Source organism: Helicoverpa armigera, chromosome 8 (genome assembly GCF_030705265.1).
Source record: "Helicoverpa armigera isolate CAAS_96S chromosome 8, ASM3070526v1, whole genome shotgun sequence".
Taxonomy (NCBI): Eukaryota; Metazoa; Arthropoda; class Insecta; order Lepidoptera; family Noctuidae; genus Helicoverpa; species Helicoverpa armigera.
In genome coordinates this window covers 6,160,360-6,179,453 of record NC_087127.1, presented here as the reverse complement: position 1 = coordinate 6,179,453, position 19,094 = coordinate 6,160,360, and the positions used below count along the sequence as shown (strand labels likewise).

Sequence of the window (19,094 nt, the reverse complement as noted above, 5' to 3'; positions counted from 1 at the left end):
TTATGAATACGAATTATAAGAACCAAATACTGAAAATGTAAATAAATATTAAGTAAATTTTTAATAATTATTTAAATCTTTCGCAGTTTACAAACGAATTTTATCTGTCTCAGCATTGTCAATGGCATTGTCACAATGTATCAATGTCAAATGATGTCAAATGCTACGAGTGTCAAACATGTGTGATGTACTGTCACTGAAGTCATAAACACAAAAATCTGATACATCTGTTATGATTTTACTAATTACCCAAAATAATATTGATTTAAACGTAATTATAAGATGTGTTAAGCATTATAAGCTCATCAATTTTGGAAATTCAATGACTGTCGTCATAAGTTTCTCGAATTAAATAAAAACATGAATACTACACACACTCAGAGTTTTTCTACAATATGCGGTGAACTTTGTAATCTATTGTATTTAAAAGAATTCAGTAGAGAAAAAGCTAATAAACTAGTAGATGAGCTGAATGCAAAGCCATATAAAGTGGATTTATTTGTACGGAAACATGTAAGATTCATAGGTTATCTGTATCACATCTTGCACTTCAGAAACAAAGTTTAAAATTAAACAATGACTCTATTTAAAATAACTACGTATTTTCCAGGACGCTGCAGCCTTGATAACAGCTCTTTGCCTAAACGTGAAGCCCGCAGATGAGTTTTTAGTGGCTAAAGCATCACATCTAATAAACAGTATAATAATAAAACAAAACTTACAGTTTGAAACTGATTACTTATGGAAAGTTATTTCATGGCACATTGAGTGCATGAAGAAGTGCACAGATATTGTGTTGCCTGATATTCTTCATAGTCTGCAGTGTATCTTGCAGTCTTATCCAAATGCAAGTTATAAGGTGAGTCTGTATTTCTCAACCATAGAGAATACTGTGATGGACTGCAAACTTTTGCAGCTTAGCATTTGTAATTATAATTTTATTTTACAGTTCACGGAGCAGCTAATAGGATATCAAGGAATTCTCACAAAGCTAATTGATTCAACTAAGACTGAGCTGAAAGTTCAAAACAGTTTACAAATTCCTTTGATGGTGTTGAAATGCATTATATGCATTATTTCAACTACGGATGATGGTAAAAATGAAACAATTGTGGCTCCGGCACTCAAAGAGCTAATCTCTGAAATAGTTGTTAAGTTTTTAATGAAAGGATATTCCAAATCTCAAGATGAATTTCTGTATTGTAAGGTACGTTATGAATCTACTACACTTATTGAAATATTGCCATTATTTTCTACTGATTAAAATTCTTAACAAGCAAATCTTTCACTACTTATCTTTGGAAAGTAAGAAGTGGAAGAAAAAAATATTGAATCATAAAAATAAGAAAATTACTTAATTAAATTTTTTTTTACATGACTATGACACACGCTATTGTACCTAAGGTCTAAAAGCAACATATATTTTGTTTACAGGTAGTAATATCTGCATTGAGGGTTCTATCACAACTGTATTTCAATGATCTCAACATAAACATACCTCTGCCCGAGGTGATGGGGATCTGTAGATATTTTATACTCTATGGACTGGTCACCCAGACTGGCCCACCTGAGAAAATAATGCCTGCTCAACAGTCCATAGCTATGGTGCCGGAGGTCCGAACTCCTAATCCAAAGGGTGGAAAGGTAAATGTAAATGCTCTGTAAAGAAAAAGTATTTTCAGTAGTAAAAGATTTTAAAAAACATATATGCTACCTAAGCATTGAATTTTGTAATGCCATTATGTCCATCTCCGAGCCTTGTTCTTTCAACTATGTTGGGGTCGGCTTCCAGTCTAACCGGATTTAGCTTTTACCCGGCAACGCGATAACCCTTGGTGAAGACTGGCGTCAGATTAAAGGGCTACTACGACTACCCGTAACGACTGCCAGCAAGGAAGTTCAATGACAGCAAGGACCTACAGTTAAACGTGCGATCCGAAACACAGTCATTGGTGTCCAAGATAATATCTTAGAAAGTACATACAAACTTAGAAAAGTTTCATTGGAACTTGCCTGACCTGGAATCGAACTCACGCCTTCATACTCGAGAGGTTGGCTCTTTACCCACTAGGCCACCACAACTTTTTACTGACTTTGACTTGTAATGCCATTATGTACTATTAATAAAAAAAAAAATTTCAAATTACAGAAACAAAAACTACGCAAGCAAAGAAATAATGCAATAGAAAGCTTAAAGAAAGAAATTCCTGTGTCGGACCACAGTCTCATGAAGGATGTTGACAATTTTGAAAATAATTCTGCTTACAAGCCGGCAAGTCGGAACTACTTGGAGCCTCAAAAAGCCAAGAACACCTGGGCTTTGACTAGTGATTCTGACATGTCTGATGTGGAGAATAGCAGAGAAGTTAAACTGATTGCTTTGAAGTCTAGAGTTAGACAAAGTGCTTCTAACCTCCTCCTGGTTTTGGTTAAAGTAAGTGTTTTTTACCCACGACGGAACGGAGCAGGTATATGCGTTTATTTTAATTAGTATTTGAAAACCTAAATACACAATAACTTATTCAGGTTACTTTTCACACAGCTTCCAATCAATCACAGAAAATTCTTCATGAATATAGGTGTTGGAAACAAGCTTTCTAATATCCCACATCACCACTACCGTCAATTGGAAAGCATGCCAATTATCCAGATCAATGAATCTTAGTGATAAGATCGCCCATTATGTCACCTACTTTTAAGATCAAAAATGTAAAACTGTATGTGGTGTACCTAATAAACTATATAGAAAATAAATACCTATATGAAACGAAAAATTTCAGGTAAAACAAAAGCGTGAAATATTTGGTTACTGGTGGGCGCTTTTGCCTGATTCGCCGGATCCCGCTAATTGGTCAGCCAGTGCCTCGGCTAAGAAGACATTGGCATACTGCGCTGTCACGGACCCCATTGCCAGCAGTCGAGCGAGCGTGCTCAGTGTCATGTTGGCACTTCTGTCTAGGTCCAGGATATTTTTGTCTCATGCTGAGAGTAGGTAAGGCAAACTGTGTTTTAGAAAGATACTTAAGTGGATGTTGTGCTGTGCACTTATACTTATACAATAGTATTAGTTCGAAATTCTGCAAAATGCCAAAATAACAATGTCTTTTTATATTAAACGAGCTTCCCCCCGCGGTTTCACCCGCAGCCGTAGCTGGACGGTGACAAAAACTATCCTGTGTCCTTTTTCCGTTCTAAGCTATCTCCCCTCTTATTTTCAGCTTAAATGGTTCAGCCATTCTTAAGTTATAAAATGTGTAACTAACACGAGTTTCTTTTGTATTTATAAATGAATTGAATGGTTGTACTGATGGAATATCAAAATTAAATTTCAGCAAAAAGGATAGATCGTCTTTCATCCCGTTCTCGGAATCTCTGGGCTACATGATCACATGTCTTCACAAGGTGTTCACCAGTATTCTGGACAGCGAGAGAAGTCACGCGGTGATCATAGTCGCGCTGAAATGTTGCGCAGCGCTAGTGCAGGCCACGCCCTATCATAAGATGAAGGAGGGACTTATCAGTCAGCTCGTTATGTCAACTAGGAAGTTCTTGGTGCATAGAGGTATGTGTTTTATCTCTGAAACAGCTTAAAAATAATCAGAGTTACGGTTACTACAATACTGTTGATAGATGATGATGACATCTTGTTTTCCCTGACCAGGTTAATAGGGCTTGCATATGACACTCATTTCTATCTTGAGCAGCAAGTTCGATGGGAGACAATATAATGTATAAAGGAACTATGTATCCCGTATATTCATCCTTGTCAAGATTTACCTAGCTGACTGGTTGTCAGATTAAGTTCATTGACCTCATTAGATCAAATAAACTTTCAGATGTAACACTACAAGTCGGTGCCTTAATCACAATGGGATGCGTTCTTTCCGTCGATCCCAAAGTAGACGAAGTTCTAAAAGCAGTTGAAAAAGATGCAGTGCCTTCCAAAATAACTACTTCCATGAGCTCTTCCAAAGTGACCTTTACTACCCACAAAATTGATGCAGAAGAATGTGATGACTTCGAAGAAGGATACTCTGATGATGAAATGTTCACCGCTGTTGAACATCAGGCTAAAAGTGGCGAGAAAGAGGTAGAGGAAGGTCATTATTTTAGAAGCTGGATTCTGGATATCTGTTTCAAGAATATGGGTTGGATTTTTAGAGGAAATGAAGTTGTGGTGAGTTTTATTTATTTTGATTATGGTCAAGTGGGAGTAAATAAAGGACAACATAGAGGACACTGTACGTTAAAAAAAAGTAATAAGTGTGATGACACAAGTAAATTAGCCGTGTAAGTCGTAGTAGCCGTAAGAAGCCGTAAAGTTGTGGGCCGGTAGGCATGCCAACAGTCCCACTACATTAGATCCGCACCGCGCCTCTGAAAGAGGGTTAGATAGAGTTAAGTTTTCCTATCAAAAGATTTTGAGGGATACAAAAATAAATTGTAGGTATTTACCAAAAGTACCTATTAATTGTAGGTTTACTAACATATCCACATATACCTCCGCTACCTTACCAAAAGTATTTTCGTAGGTAGTTTTAATATTTCTGATAAATAAATAGCATTGTAAACAATCCGGTTGCCTACATTTCGTGCGTTAACTTTTATTTAGGGTGAACCTGGTTATCAACGTTCTTGTTAAAACTGGATACCAGTGTTAAAAATCCGGATTTTTTCTTGTAAATATCTTAATACTGGTTATTACTGGATTTTGACTTATGGGTACGAGTAATCTGGTTATAAAATGTAAATATTATTTGTTTTGAAATAAAACAAACAAATGAAGTTGGTGTGCAAAAAAACGAAAAATAACATAATTAGTTACCATTATAAGTAACTTTTTGGTTCATATTTTTCCAAACAAGCTATTATTTAAGACTACGGAATGACTAGACACATTTTATAACACTGTTTAAAGTATCAAGATTCTATAGAAGATCGATGATATCAATTCGTATTTATAAGCTATTAAATGACGATGGTCCACTTAAGGCAAACGATTGATTTATTATCAAGTTACAGGGGGCACGGCCCACGGCGTCAGATCGTAACTCTATATTTAGCTCACGAAGCCTTGATTAAAGTGTTGTCTTATAAATCAATTGTCTTGTCAACAATTACTTCTCAATTAGTGGTAATTTTAGTTCAAAGGGACACGCAGCATCGCTAAGATAATTTATTGTTGCACTTAATTTCATCTTTATCCATGAATTTAAGTACATATTTAAAAAGTGTCTTTCGAAAACATCCCACCTATAAGTAAGACCCTTTTAGAGTATAGGGGAACCTAGGCAAAATATTGTTTTCATAAGGGTTTTAAGTTTTAAGGGTATACATAGTATGTGTAAAGATTGATCAATCTCAAAGTAAGGCTTTAGGGAAGTATCCTTCTTGGATTACTAAACAAAACTACTCTAGTATTGCTCAACCTCCCTTGGAAAAAGACTAATCACCCACCAACAGGCTCAATATAATACTTAACTTACTTTTAGAAAACAAGACAGACACCACCAACTACCAGTCCAACACCTAGTACTAATCTTGTAATAATTAATATTCATCTAAACCTTATAGTCTTCTTGTACAATTCTTTCTTCCAGCGAATAAAACCATCAGCGATTCCAATAATCCTGGAGTCCCTACAAGTATTATCTGCAGTGGCGTTCCACCACCTTCAAGAACTCCTTCACTCTCACGTGACATTGCTGGGTGATATTCTATGCGAGATGCTACAACATGAGCATCAGGATGTGGTGATGCAGTCGGCTAGCGCTATTAGTATTATTGGAGATGGACTGCAGAAATTGGGTAAGGACTTGTTACTTTTTTTGTTTTGTGTGTGTAGGTGGAAATTTTATTGAATATTGTGGGGAATTCGAAATATGTGGGTATGTTCATGGTAATTACCTACTTTTATTAAATATACAAGCTACATATAGTAATATACCTAAAACCTTTTCCTAAGACTAACAAATACAAGTCAAAGGTGAGACAATAGAATACAAACATACATACAGGTCAAACTGAGAACCTCCTTTTTTGAAGTCGGTTTAAAACTGCTTTGGATTTCGAGGGCATTTTATATGAAAGGTTTTACAACTTGGGGTATGGAGTACATTCTAATGAGGATATATACTTGTCCCTCGTAACTGAACTCATTGATGCTACGCTGTCTATCCAAATGAAAGGTCTGCCTTTATAAATAGCTTAAACATAATCAATTTATAATTTGGAAGTTTATAGCGCTACCAAAACACACACAAAATGAATTCTACAATCTCTTTACTAATTTTCCAGAGCAAATAGACAGATCACCGCCACTGAGTCACTGCGTATACATGTGGGAGAAGTTGGTGATGCCACTGTCTACCGTCCTTCAATGCCACGAGACATCGCCAGCTAAGGCCGTGGTCTGCGACTGTATAGCCAACATCGGGGAGAGGTCATTTAAAGAATTACCGGTGAGTTTGGAATCCCATATTCAATTTTAAAAGTATTTTTTTAGTAGTAGTATGTCTTTTCTTTTGGCCTGCCTTTTCCTAACTATGTTGGGGTCGGCTTCCAGTCTAACTAGATGCAGCTGAGTACCAGTGTTTTACAATGTGCATCTGTCTATCTGACCTCAACCCAGTTACCCGGGCAACCCAGTACCCCTTGGTGAGACAGGTTGTCAGACTTACTGGCTTCAGACTACCCGTAGCGACTGCCAAAGATGTTTGAATGACAGCCTAAGAGTACGTCATTTGGTCATGCTTTATAAACGTGTACACGTTTTATATTTAAAAGTTCAGACATGCTTAACTGTTATTGGAGATAGTGGTGTTAAGGGTCGAATTACGCGCACGTCAGAGTTTGATTTTGAAAAATTATTCTTCACTAATTACTTCACTTTTGGGGTAAATGTGATTTTTTATGTCGAGACATTTTGAACTCTGGGGAAGGACGTATAAAAGTTGCCTTTAAGATACAAGTGCAACTGCGGATTTTAGGTACATATAGAATCGAATACACTATAAATGAACCGAAAAATACTTGATTTATTAAAAACTCTAGTTTCCGCACGCGATTTCACCTGCTTCCAGAGAGAACTTTCCTACGCCCAGATAAAAAATTTGCCTATATGTTATTTTGATCTAATTAGTAAGGATTACTGAAAAGGTTTATTTTATGTGTACAGCGTCGCGTACAAGTGCTATGCTGCACGTTGCTGATCGGCTCGTGCAGTGACGAGGAGGCGACGGTACGCGCGGCCGCGGTGCGGGCGCTGGCTATGCTTGTCATGTACCGGACTCTAAGAGAAGTAAGTACATTATTACTTAGATACTAGATAATATTTGCTTGACCACAGCTTGTAAGAAAGACCGCAGCCTTGATATTCAAAGGGTTACAGGCTGTGGGTACACTGGAAGGAAGTGTATTCCTCCCAGAGTTGTGTCCCACTGGGATTAAGTAGGTATATGAATGACCCTTCGGGTCACGATGATTTTCCACAAAAAGGTACCTAAAGCTGTTTGTAAACGATAAAAAGTGTTTTCGAAAAACGAATAAACATTCGTTGTTGCTGATGACTAAACAGTCAACAACGCTTGTTGACAAGAAGATGTGAGATTTTCATCTGGTCATTAGGAACTTGTATTAGTTCCGTGGTTACGGATTGAGAACTATTTTTATTCTAAAATGATCTTAGTTTGGTGACAAACAAACATCTTCAATAATAATAATCGAAAGGATAGACAGGAAAAAAAATCGGTTCTTACCTACGCATGAGGCCTATATAAGCATTGTATAACATAACAACTCATGGTCGTAGAATTAGGTCAATTGTCCAATTGAACCCACTATATGGCGTGGTAGTCTTTGAACTTTCATTTATTTGCACAGATTTAAAATATAAGAAAGTATTTATAGAACTAAATAGGTAAACAGAAGAGTAAATAAAAAGTACATAAAGATTTATATGCTTATGACAATCTACACCTAACTTTAGCCGGCTTAGAACTAGGTGCAGGCGCACTTAAGACTTAAGACCCACGACAAAAGAGAAATTCCAAAAGTGACTACGCTAGTTAAACCTCTTTTAAATCACTACACATCCTCCGAGCCTTTTTCCCAAACTATGTTGGGGTCGGCTTCCAGTCTAACCGGATGTAGCTGAGTACCAGTGCTTTACAAGGAGCGACTGCCCTGCCTGACCTCCTCAACCCAGTTACCCGGGCAACCCAATACCCCTTGGTTAGACTGGTGTCAGACTTACTGGCTTCTGACTACCCGTAACGACTGCCAAGGATGTTCAATGACAGCCGGGACCTACAGTTTAACGTGCCATCCGAAACACAGTCATTGGTGTCTAAGATATACTTAGAAAGTACATACAATCACTACACGATATTCTGTATTACTGCGCGACATTCCTTTGTTTACGATCAGCTTTTCACACTAAACAATATAATATTCTATGAATTCATACAATGATTTTGTTTCAGGATATCTGCTTTGTAAGCGATTGCGGAGAGAATATACTTCGTGCCTTAGCTGAACCTATTCTGGTTGTGAGAATCAAGGCGGCCTGGGCTCTGGGCAACCTTTGTGACGCTTTAGTTTTAAACTTGTAAGTTCTGCTACTTAAGTTTGAATTTAGAATACAGCCAGTATTTTTTTTCTGGTTAGGGCGGGAATATTAAACCTGTGCAAGGAGGTTTTAAATAAGTAGGTAGTTATATTAGTATGTAAGCCTTGATGAGATGTCGATTTAGAATTAAATCATCAACATTTATGGAGCCTTTGTGTTTCTGAAAACGCATTACTTTGGCAGTTATAATATTGACTGTAACACATTCATTTGTAATCTACAGTTGTGACAGTTAAAAAAAGTAAGCCTAGACATTTATTTATTTAACAGTTTTGTACACATAAAACACAAACAATAATAAATAATAGAAAAAATTGTACAAGGGCACAGCTTATCTCTAATGAAATTTCTTCTAGCAGGCCCGTTATGGGAGACATTATATCATAAGCAGTAAAGTTGAAAATATGACATCAACTGAGAACATTGTCAGTCCACCTACGTATTACTTCACAATGGAAACCACCAAATAAATGTCATAGATCAAATACACAGGCAAAGTGCAAAAAGTAATCTGTATGTGTTTGACGTAATTATTTACACACGGAGTTAGTATCTTTTATCCAAGCAATTTACTGAAAATCCAATGCAATTATACAATTTATCTTTAGTGTAGGTTCTTTATATGCTTATGGTTAAAAAATATAGCCCTCATAATTCATTGAGTTCATGGTCGGTCGTCTATTTAATAATGTCGTTTATTCTATTCTTTTGTTTGATCTAATTAAATCAATGTTGCTGATTCAAAAGCTCATACAGTATTTGATTTTTTTAATTATACTTTTTATTTTTAATTATATTTTTTTCGACGCACGAGTAAATGGTTCGAATTGTCCTATAGTAAAAGTATGAAAAAAACATATTTTTCCTCGTGCATGGTCCAATAGACTTCTTTTTAAATTTAAATATTTTAATACACCAGAGAGGAGCCGGAATGTGACGACATAGACGACGCCCTCCTGGTTCGCTTGCTAGAGGTCAGCATAGAGTGCGCCGCGGACAATGATAAGGTAACCCTAACAACGTAATATTGTATCACACTAATATTATAAAGAGGAAACTTTTTTTTTGTTTTTTGTGCTCCAAACGGATTCGAAAGTACTGAATCGATTTGAAAAATAATTTCACTATTGGAAAGCTACACTATTCCCGAGTAACATGTATGGGTAGAAGTTCCCACGGGCCTAGGGTGGAATCGCGTGAAAATGTCTAGTGTAAAACTAATATTATTATCTCGATTTTTTTTTCCATTTGAAGATAAAACGGATAAACGAATTTACATGTAATTTGGTGTAGAGATAGTTGATATCCTGGTTAAAAAGTTACAGGGTATTTTTTTTGGTTCTGTTACCGGATGAAGTTTCTTAGTGTGTGAGTGTAACCGCGGGGATGAAATAGTATGTTTAAACAATAATTTGCGATGTTTTGTCTTATCGAGACTTGCGTGTGGTTTGCGCACGAAAACAATACGTCTGCGTGGTCAAAGAAAAATATACTATCACGCGGATGATTCATGATCGTTGAGGATTGCTGTTGTCCTAAAATAAATAGCTTTAAGGTCACGCTCTTTTAAAGTTTTTTTTTTTATTTATTTAAGTTATAGTTGTGTGATAAAGTCGTGGTCCATTCATGTTTAGTCTAATGTTTTTAATAACCTTACCACCGAAATAGTTGTATGATTAGATTTTCAACTGTCTTTAGCAACATGAACTGCGAATATTCATGTCTACATGGGCAACTGCATCAAAGATTGCCTGTACAAATAAATACGGGTGACAATATTAGGTCGATAATGTGGTCATAAAACTGTAGTGTTATGAGTACCATCGAAACTGCGGGGGTCTGATAGATATGAGCATTACCTACATATTTTTATCGCATTGAGAGACGACTACACTACCGGTTGCCACACAATAGTATAAGGTAAACGCGGGTGAAGTCGTCATGCCCCAATAGTCGTCAATTAATCTAAAAACTTTTATTTATTATTTCTACAGAACTTAAAATGGGCCGGTTTATATGTCAACATATTGTTGATAATATATTGCACAATTGAAATGACAATACGGGGTTTTAACAGTCATGGCATCGGAGATATGTTAATCAAAACGTGTGTGCCCTAACAAAATCGTATTTTCGTGAAGTTCAGCTGTCAAAAATGAAACTCAGCACGTGGTTTTGTGTTTTGATTTACATAACTCCAGTGGGGTCTGTGGTATGTTTCTTTGTTTAATTAGATAGTTAAGTTTATTTGCTAACGATGTAATATGCAATTTGGAATACTTTTAACATAGAAGATATATTTTTTTAATGTGACATCTATTGGTACTTTAAAACTCCAATTTGACCCAAAACCCGTCAATTTTACAATTATTATGATGACTACTGGGACATGCTCAAAAGTTGCACCTAATCTCGTCATAATGAGGATATTTTGTGTTTTACAGTACAAAATGCGAATAAATAGCTAATATCGGGACTTTTACAAAATTGTTAACTCTCTATAACAAACATATTTAAGGTTTAGACTACATTTTGTTGATAAAACTGCGTTTCTTTTAAGCTTTTTCTTAGGGGTAAATTTTACTCTGCTGGTTCTAGATGCACGTTCACAGTTATGTTATTCTATTCAATTAATATGTTTCTTAATGGTTAAATTCCCTGTTTTCTATAAGTACTTATGCACTTTCTGCGAGTGTTTTTTTTAGTTATATATTGGCCACTGTAATCCTCCGCCATTCGATTAAGGACACGCGATACATATCTACCGCTTTGGGTACAAGTAGGTCTACCACTAGCCTTTGTACGCTTGGATTACAATTTGTGGTAAGCAAAAATTGACTGTTCTTACACTATGCTTTTTGTTAGAAATAACTGCATGTCGTCACGCGTATTGTACCGCGTCTCCCTAACGTGCCTTAATAGCGCCTGTATAAAAATTATGTCATTCAACTAGTTTTGACGCCAAAAATATTAAAATTAGTTTTAAAACTAAGATGACAAAGCTTCCATCGCTGTCACTTCTTTGCTTGTCGTATTCAATATTGATGGGTAAAGAGTAATCTTAAGTAAGATTTTTTTATTTAAAATTGTATGTACCTAGTGATTGCATGCTCGTAATTTTAATAGCAAATCATGACTGAAAGAAACTACAAGCAAGAGGGCCTTTTAAAAGTCATAGAAGCTGTAAATCAAGGGGCCACAACATCAGATGCAGCAAGAAAATTTAAAAAGGCCCTTTTAAAACAACATTAATGAAATGGTGACACAAAACCGACAATTATCCCTGTATAAATATACTATAGAAATGAACCCAAGGACAATCCCTGGTTCTGTGCTAAACTATTGTTAACTATGGAGGAAAACTACTTGGGCTATTGCGTTGGGATGTTAGTGGATTAGAATATAGGAAACTATAGGAACTATGGCACCTGCCGATGACAATGTATAAAATACATGTTAAAATGGCAGGTGGAGGCTCGCCATAGCTCACTTACTGGCCCCCTGGGACTCAGTCACTGATTATCAACAAGAGGACATGAGCGGCTGAAGGGTGAGGATACCGCGGCGGACTTTAAACGCAGATCACGCGCTCCCTGCGGGTCCAGCATCACCGGCTCAACCGTCACTTACCACGAGGCACCTACCCTCCGAGCCAGGCTACTAACCCTGCTCTAGCGACTCCACTCTGGACGGCCAATAAAGGCAAGCCAGAGGCGGGAGACCTATCCTCCGTCATGCTTCACTCCGGCCAGCCGGAGTGAAGCAGGACAGGGACAGTATACTCTCCCTGGAGTACTTGGTATATACAGCCCCGCGGGGTCGCTACTCCCCGTCATCCGCTTCAGATGTCCTGCGGGGCTAATTAAGATTATTATCAGATATTATCTTGTATGTTTCTACCCGACCACGGGACTACAGAGTCCCGGATTTTTGGAAGGCGAACGTGGGGCCGAAGCCAACACGATGAAGCCCCTTTGAGACAACTTTAATGAAATGGCAACACAAAACCGACGATTATCGCTGTATACATTATAGAAACGTACCCAAGGACAATCCCCGGTTCTGTGTTATAAACTATTGCTAAATATGGAATAAAACTACTAGGGCTATTGGGATGGGATGCTAATGGACTGGGAATGGGGATTACTAAGGGAACTATGGCACCTGCCGATAACAATGTTTGCACACGTAAAAATGCCAGGTGGAGACTCGCCAGCTCACTTACTGGCCTACCCCGGGAATCAGTCACTGAATAGCAACAAGAGGGCAACAGGTACATGAGCGGCTGAAGGGTGAGGATACCTCGGCGGACTTTAAACGCAGATCACGCGCTCCCTGTGGGTCCAGCATCACCGGCCCACTCGCCACTTACCACGAGGCACCTACCCTCCAAGCAGGGCTACTAACCCTGCTCTAGCGACTCCACTCTGGTCGGCCAATGAAGGCAAGCCAAGAGGCGGGAGACCTATCCCCCGTTATGCTTCACTCCGGCCGGCCGGAGATGGAATTCAGTATACTCTCCCTGGAACACTCGGATGTATAGCCCCGCGGGGACGCTACTCCCCGTCATCCGCCTCAGATGCCCTGTTGAACGCTTAGTTGTAATCATAATTTTGTTTTATACATTTAAAACATATAACTGTTCAGACAGTTTGAACTTGCAAATTTTGATTGCAAAGTTTGATCTTTGCAAATCTTACTTAGCATGCGCTAAGCAGTACAAAGTTCTGATGAATGACATCCTTACCCACATATTTATGAATGTTAGTAATTATTTCGCGGAAAGCTATATAATCAATGTGGCTTTTATTTTTTGTGAAAACTAATTATTTTATTTTAAAATTTAAATATTTTAATTTTACTCGTGCTACATATGCACATGTCTGCATGGTTATTATAATTAAGAAATATAACATATATATTATAGACTGATTTTGTGATTCCAAGCGATTGATAGATAGGGATATAAATTAAAATGCAACTATATATCTGTTTTATTGAATACCTGCCCTTCTAACAAATTATGTTTCAAAGGCACAAGTGTGCTAAACAAATTCAAGCACAAAAAAGTGTACATAACTTGAACTTTATGTTCAAGGGCAGAGAGTTTAGATTAGCATTAAAAGTTGACGAGTACTGGGAATATTTGACGAGTATCCGTACAAATCAGACGACTATTGGTACAAATCGCCCTTTTTTTACTTTTGCCTTAATAAGTACATAAATCCATCAAAATTATTAATAAAACATTAGTTAATTAGAATAACGAATAAATACTCTATCACGTCATGCAAAAATTTTCATTTTCTATTGAATATTTAACGCACAGTAGCGCTTCAAAGTCAGCGATTTCCGAAATCCGACGACTATTGGTACGTTTACCTTATTGTAAGCAAGGAAAGAAATAATACAGTTTTAACCCGTTACACATTGTGACAGAAAATGTTCATTCATTTTTATATGGCATCCATATGGATATCAGACTATTCTAAATCTACGACTAATGTAGTGATATCGCATATCATCTTTTCTAATTTGTCTGCACATACTGCATAGATTATCGCAACTTTATAGACTTTTATATCAGCAATAAATCACTTCAAGTATAAACAAAAGAGACTACTATCTAATTACTACACTGAATCATTTACTACATAGTGACAATTCTAAATATAAATAAAATTTTGTTATGGAAATATAGAAAGCTAATCACTAGTTTCGGGTCAGTATACCAACACGAGGTCTCTGGTCATTCGCTCGTGTTCCCTATCATCTAACTTGCACTGATATTAAAACATTCTTATCTCTAAGTTAATGGAAAGTTTAATAGGCCTGCTATCTGGACAGGATGTTCTGTTGAACTAAAACTAACGTTAACCGGACAGGGGAGTAACTTTGAACTCATTTTGAAGAGATACTCTTGTCTTATCAACTAATCTTTTAATCTGATGGTACTTGAATAGTTTGTCGGTCAAGGCTTAGATTCAGATTTTAATCAATAATGACCTAGTAGTTTGGGTATTTTAGCAGTAACAATGCTGCTAATTTTATGTTCACATAAATTGATCTAATGAAGACTAAACACACGATGTATAATTTTCAATATCTTGACATTGCAAACTGAAAGTTCAATGTTCAGCAGATCGATATTCCTAATGACGTCAGCATATACATACTTGGAATACACGCTAAACAATTGACGGTTATTACCCATGGAGAACAAAATGACTGGTGGAGATGACATAATGCAAAATCTCCTAAGAAATTACCGCGTCCGCGCATGTGTTCAGGCACGAGGCACTAGGTTACTAGCTGTGCTCTTACTCGCCTTCTATGTAACTCGCCCATTATTTTCAAATTAAAACCAATCAATCAAGACCAATAATTGACAGATTGGTTTTGATTCGACAAGAAACCCGAAGGCCTGGTTAGTTCGAGTGACTGATTACACCTTCATTATGGCATCTCCGCTATATTTCCTTCCTCCGTGTTATCAATAATTTATATTTCCCTCCAAAGGTAAAAATGAGTGCAACCCGAGGTCTTGGAAATCTCCTACGCTTGATAAAGAGTGATACCCTAGCAAGGAACACGCAAATGAAGTCCTTATGCGAGACGGCAATAAGGAAGCTTTTGGACTGCGCTTGCAAAGTGAACAATATGAAGGTGCGGTGGAACGCCTGCTATGCGATGGGTAATGCTATGAAGAATGAGGAGCTTTTCACTGGGTTTAGTGGATGGCAGGTAAATATTTATCGAGTAGATTAGAAGATAGTTTTATCTTTTTGGCAGAAGAATAGTTAGAAAAAAAGTGTGTTGTTTTAAATATTCAAAAAAATATTATCTTTATCGATAGTCATCAATCCCAACGAGATTTTATTTATGTTTCTTTTTTGTGTTTGAATTCCTTATGATTACCCAAATAAACCGCCTTAAAAAACTTTTTTGTCTTGTTACCCGATTTCTCGAAGATGCCTGGACCTATTTCATTTTTTTTCTTTTTCAGAACCTAGTGTTCTCCAGCCTATGTACTCTGGCGAAAGAGTGCAAGAACCTTAAGGTTCGCATCAACGCAGCGTCGGCGTTACGCGCCCCATCTGCGCGCGCGCACTATGGCGAACATTACGCGCTCGTGTGGAGGGGCGTGCTAGCTGCCATGGAGAATGTGGCCGATGTTGATGATTTCAACGAGTACAAGCATAAGGATAACTTAACTGAACAGGTTGGTAAATAAAGAACTATTAGCGACCCGCCCCGGCTTCGCACGGGAAAACAGTATTTCCCCACTATTTAATGTAGGTATGTTATCATTCATATAAACCTTCCTCTTTAATCACTCTATCTATTAAAAAACCGCATAAAAATGAGTTCGTGTGAGGACACAGGGACAGAAAAAGCGATTTCTTTTTATACTATGTAGTGATTATAAGAAAGATTCTACAAGTGCTTCAAAATGAAAGTAATTGACATATATTTTAGTCTGCACTCAGTTCTTAAATAGAATTTTGATATCATTTTAGTTTCCTCCAGCCATAAATCTGTCATTTAATGTCTTCGTTCGTAATCGGAGACCAACGTCACAGCAGCAGCTTTTTGCGTCAATAATTTGCATTCTGATTCACAATTCAGTCAGCTGCCAACTTAACCCCACAATTTAAAAATAAACTGTCTCTTTTGTTCCAGCTATGCCTAACTCTAGCCCACTTATGCTGCCTTCTCACACCATCAGATCTCTCCGATATCTACGATCCTCTAGTATTTCACTTCGACTACGCCAAGACCATATTTAGGCAAGTTTGTCAGAAGTTGCCACCAGAAAACACGTCGTGTTTGAGAATACTGCAGGCAGCCAAGTACGTCACCGTTGATTTATGTGCGGGCAATGAAACGCAAATGCAAACGCTTAGTATGTTGCAAGATGTATTTATATGGGACATGTAATTCCAACATGTGGATTGCATCAAAACTTGAAAACTCTTATAGTAAGGCACCCTGAATGGTACCTAGCAGTCATAGCTTGTATATGATGAAATGATGAGCCCCACGACCACTGACGTTTTTTAATTATTTTTTCCATTCATATTGTTTTGCTTTATTTGCGTAAATGCGGTAGTGGGGTGCGCTATTTCAGCTGACGGCTGTCCCCCAGTATTCTATCTATACTAATATTATAAAGAGGAAAACTTTGTTTGTTTGGTTGTAATGGATAACCTCAAAAACTATTGGACCGATTTCAAATATTCTTTCACCATTGGAAAGCTATATTATCTGCGAGTAACATAGTCCATATTTTATCCCGGTGCGGGCAATAGCTCCCACGGGATGCGGGTGAAGCCGCGGGAAAACGGCCATATTTTATATAATTTGACAAAACTTGTGTGGGGTTAATGTAAAATTTCTATCTCTGATAAGCAAATCAATAGATAGATATATTATTGGGGGGGGGGGAGGGGATAAGCCCTTTTTTGTGGAAATCCAATGGGATTTGAAATAGGAACTGCAAGAAAGTGTGAGTCTCAATATGTAATGATGAGTCATGTGGGAACATTTTATAGCGACACGTCACTTGGAGTATTTGTGCACATATTTCTGTCGTATTGACAAAGAAAAGTATACACTGTTGTATTAGGAAATAAGGTTTAATTTTGTATTAATTGAATGATAAGCATGTTTGGTCTGTTACTCCAAGGGTCTTGCTGGTATCATGTTATCTAGTAAGGGATTATAACTGCGATAGACGTTACGTAAAATTTTAAGACTATGAAAAAGTATCAAGCAAAAAGATCGGCATTATACATTGTTATTAAGCCATTCAACTGCCCTATAGGATATGTAACTTTGAGACAATTTACTATATTTCAACGTTTTCCATTTGAATTGTATCTTAATTCTAAGTCTAAATACACATTTCATTATGTCTACCTATTTCTCTTATTTGTTATAGGTATCACTTGAATATGTAACAAACACGTTTTATTTTTTATATAAAGAGGCGGAGGACAATGTCAGTAGCACCTTTTTTAAAAATAATGTGATAACACTAGTGAACTTAGTGTTAATTTTAGTTTTTTTTTTTTATTGATAGCTTGTTTTCAGTGCTAAATTGTGATAAAAATAAATTGGAATACCTACGGTTTAATTAAATCCGGCTCTTATCACAACGACAATTAGTTTGACTATAAACAGCCAAAAGCATTTTACAAATTTGCTTTTTTAGGACAGTTGAAAAATCGAATGCGTTGAAAGAAACGTTATAATTAGTATGTACGCCGTTCTTCCTCTTAAAAAAGTAAATTATTATATTTAAAAGCTTATGTTCTTAAGCTATGTTTTTCCTTGCGAAAACCGCGTATCAATGTTGTAATAAAATTAAGGTTTATTTTAATTAAGAAAATTATTTATTGTATTAGTTTTTTTTATATACTAATCTAGCTAAATAAATATTATTTTAATTTATTTAACAATAGCTTTTGTTTTATTTAATGTCATCGAAAATGAATAAAGGAATATACTTACATATCTCTGATTGATAATATAGGTAATAAGTCACTCAGATAAACTAGAATACAAACTTCAGCTTTATGCACAGTTTCAAGATAATTCCTCAAACTAATGCAATCAAGTTAAAATGTAATTCATGAAAACATTTAACATGACCAGCGAAAATTTTAGCCATAACTAATGATAACATTTTAACTGTGACTGATGGTGTCACCATATATCACGTTTATTTTCCCATAATTAGTTCATTGAAGTGACATGTAATATTGCAATTATTTCTATAATGTTGTGAAATTAGGCTTGAGATTCGTTCCAGTGTTACGCATTTATCTATACTGATTTACTAAAGACGAAACTACTCAACCGATTTTGAAAGATTCTTTCATTGTTGGAAAGCTCTTCCTGAGTGACAAAGGCTATTTTATCCCGTTACGTGGTTGTAGTTCCCACGGGACGTGGTTGCAATCGCGTGAAAACGGCTAGTCTTTTAATAAAAATGTGACAAATCCATTATAGGAATATATTTTCGGGTTTATATCGTAGCTGCCATTCTGAACCCGACTAACGTCCTACGATATAAGAAATACCTACCAAAATAAAAGGCTTGCGAAATTTTCCTTCGAGGTTCCACTATGAATAACAATATCTATATAGGAACGAGTAGATTCGTACATCTATTGTTTATTATGAGCACGAGTATAGGAAAAAAACCTAATCGAGTTACTGTTCGGCGCTATCTGCAAATCGATGACCTATCTATAAAATACGCGACATGAATGATAATATAATTCATCATACATAGTGGACTGTATTTCTTTAGTGGTATTAATCTTATACTAATTTTAAGCACGGCCTACTCATCTGCTTTGTCTTTTCGCAAAAATGTTGAATTCCAGTCTAATTGAATAGAGCTTAGTTCAGTTGCAGCTTTATCTTAGAGGGTTTTCTTAGTTAGCTTTGTTTC

At 36.6% G+C, this 19,094-nt stretch overlaps 1 protein-coding gene across 1 annotated transcript; it reads left to right on the top strand.

Annotated features, from left to right (window-relative positions):
• The first annotated feature begins 161 nt into the window (after nucleotides 1-161).
• LOC110372823 (HEAT repeat-containing protein 6) lies at nucleotides 162-17,846 on the top strand. Its single transcript, XM_021329803.3, has 16 exons — nucleotides 162-513; nucleotides 611-859; nucleotides 950-1,207; nucleotides 1,435-1,644; nucleotides 2,150-2,434; nucleotides 2,781-2,992; nucleotides 3,333-3,562; nucleotides 3,837-4,177; nucleotides 5,601-5,808; nucleotides 6,298-6,461; nucleotides 7,178-7,300; nucleotides 8,484-8,608; nucleotides 9,549-9,636; nucleotides 15,149-15,373; nucleotides 15,636-15,851; nucleotides 16,313-17,846. The coding sequence occupies exons 1-16, from the start codon at nucleotides 361-363 to the stop codon at nucleotides 16,568-16,570; spliced, it is 3,345 nt and encodes a 1,114-aa protein (XP_021185478.3). The 5' UTR covers nucleotides 162-360; the 3' UTR covers nucleotides 16,571-17,846.
• Nucleotides 17,847-19,094: the final 1,248 nt, after the last annotated feature.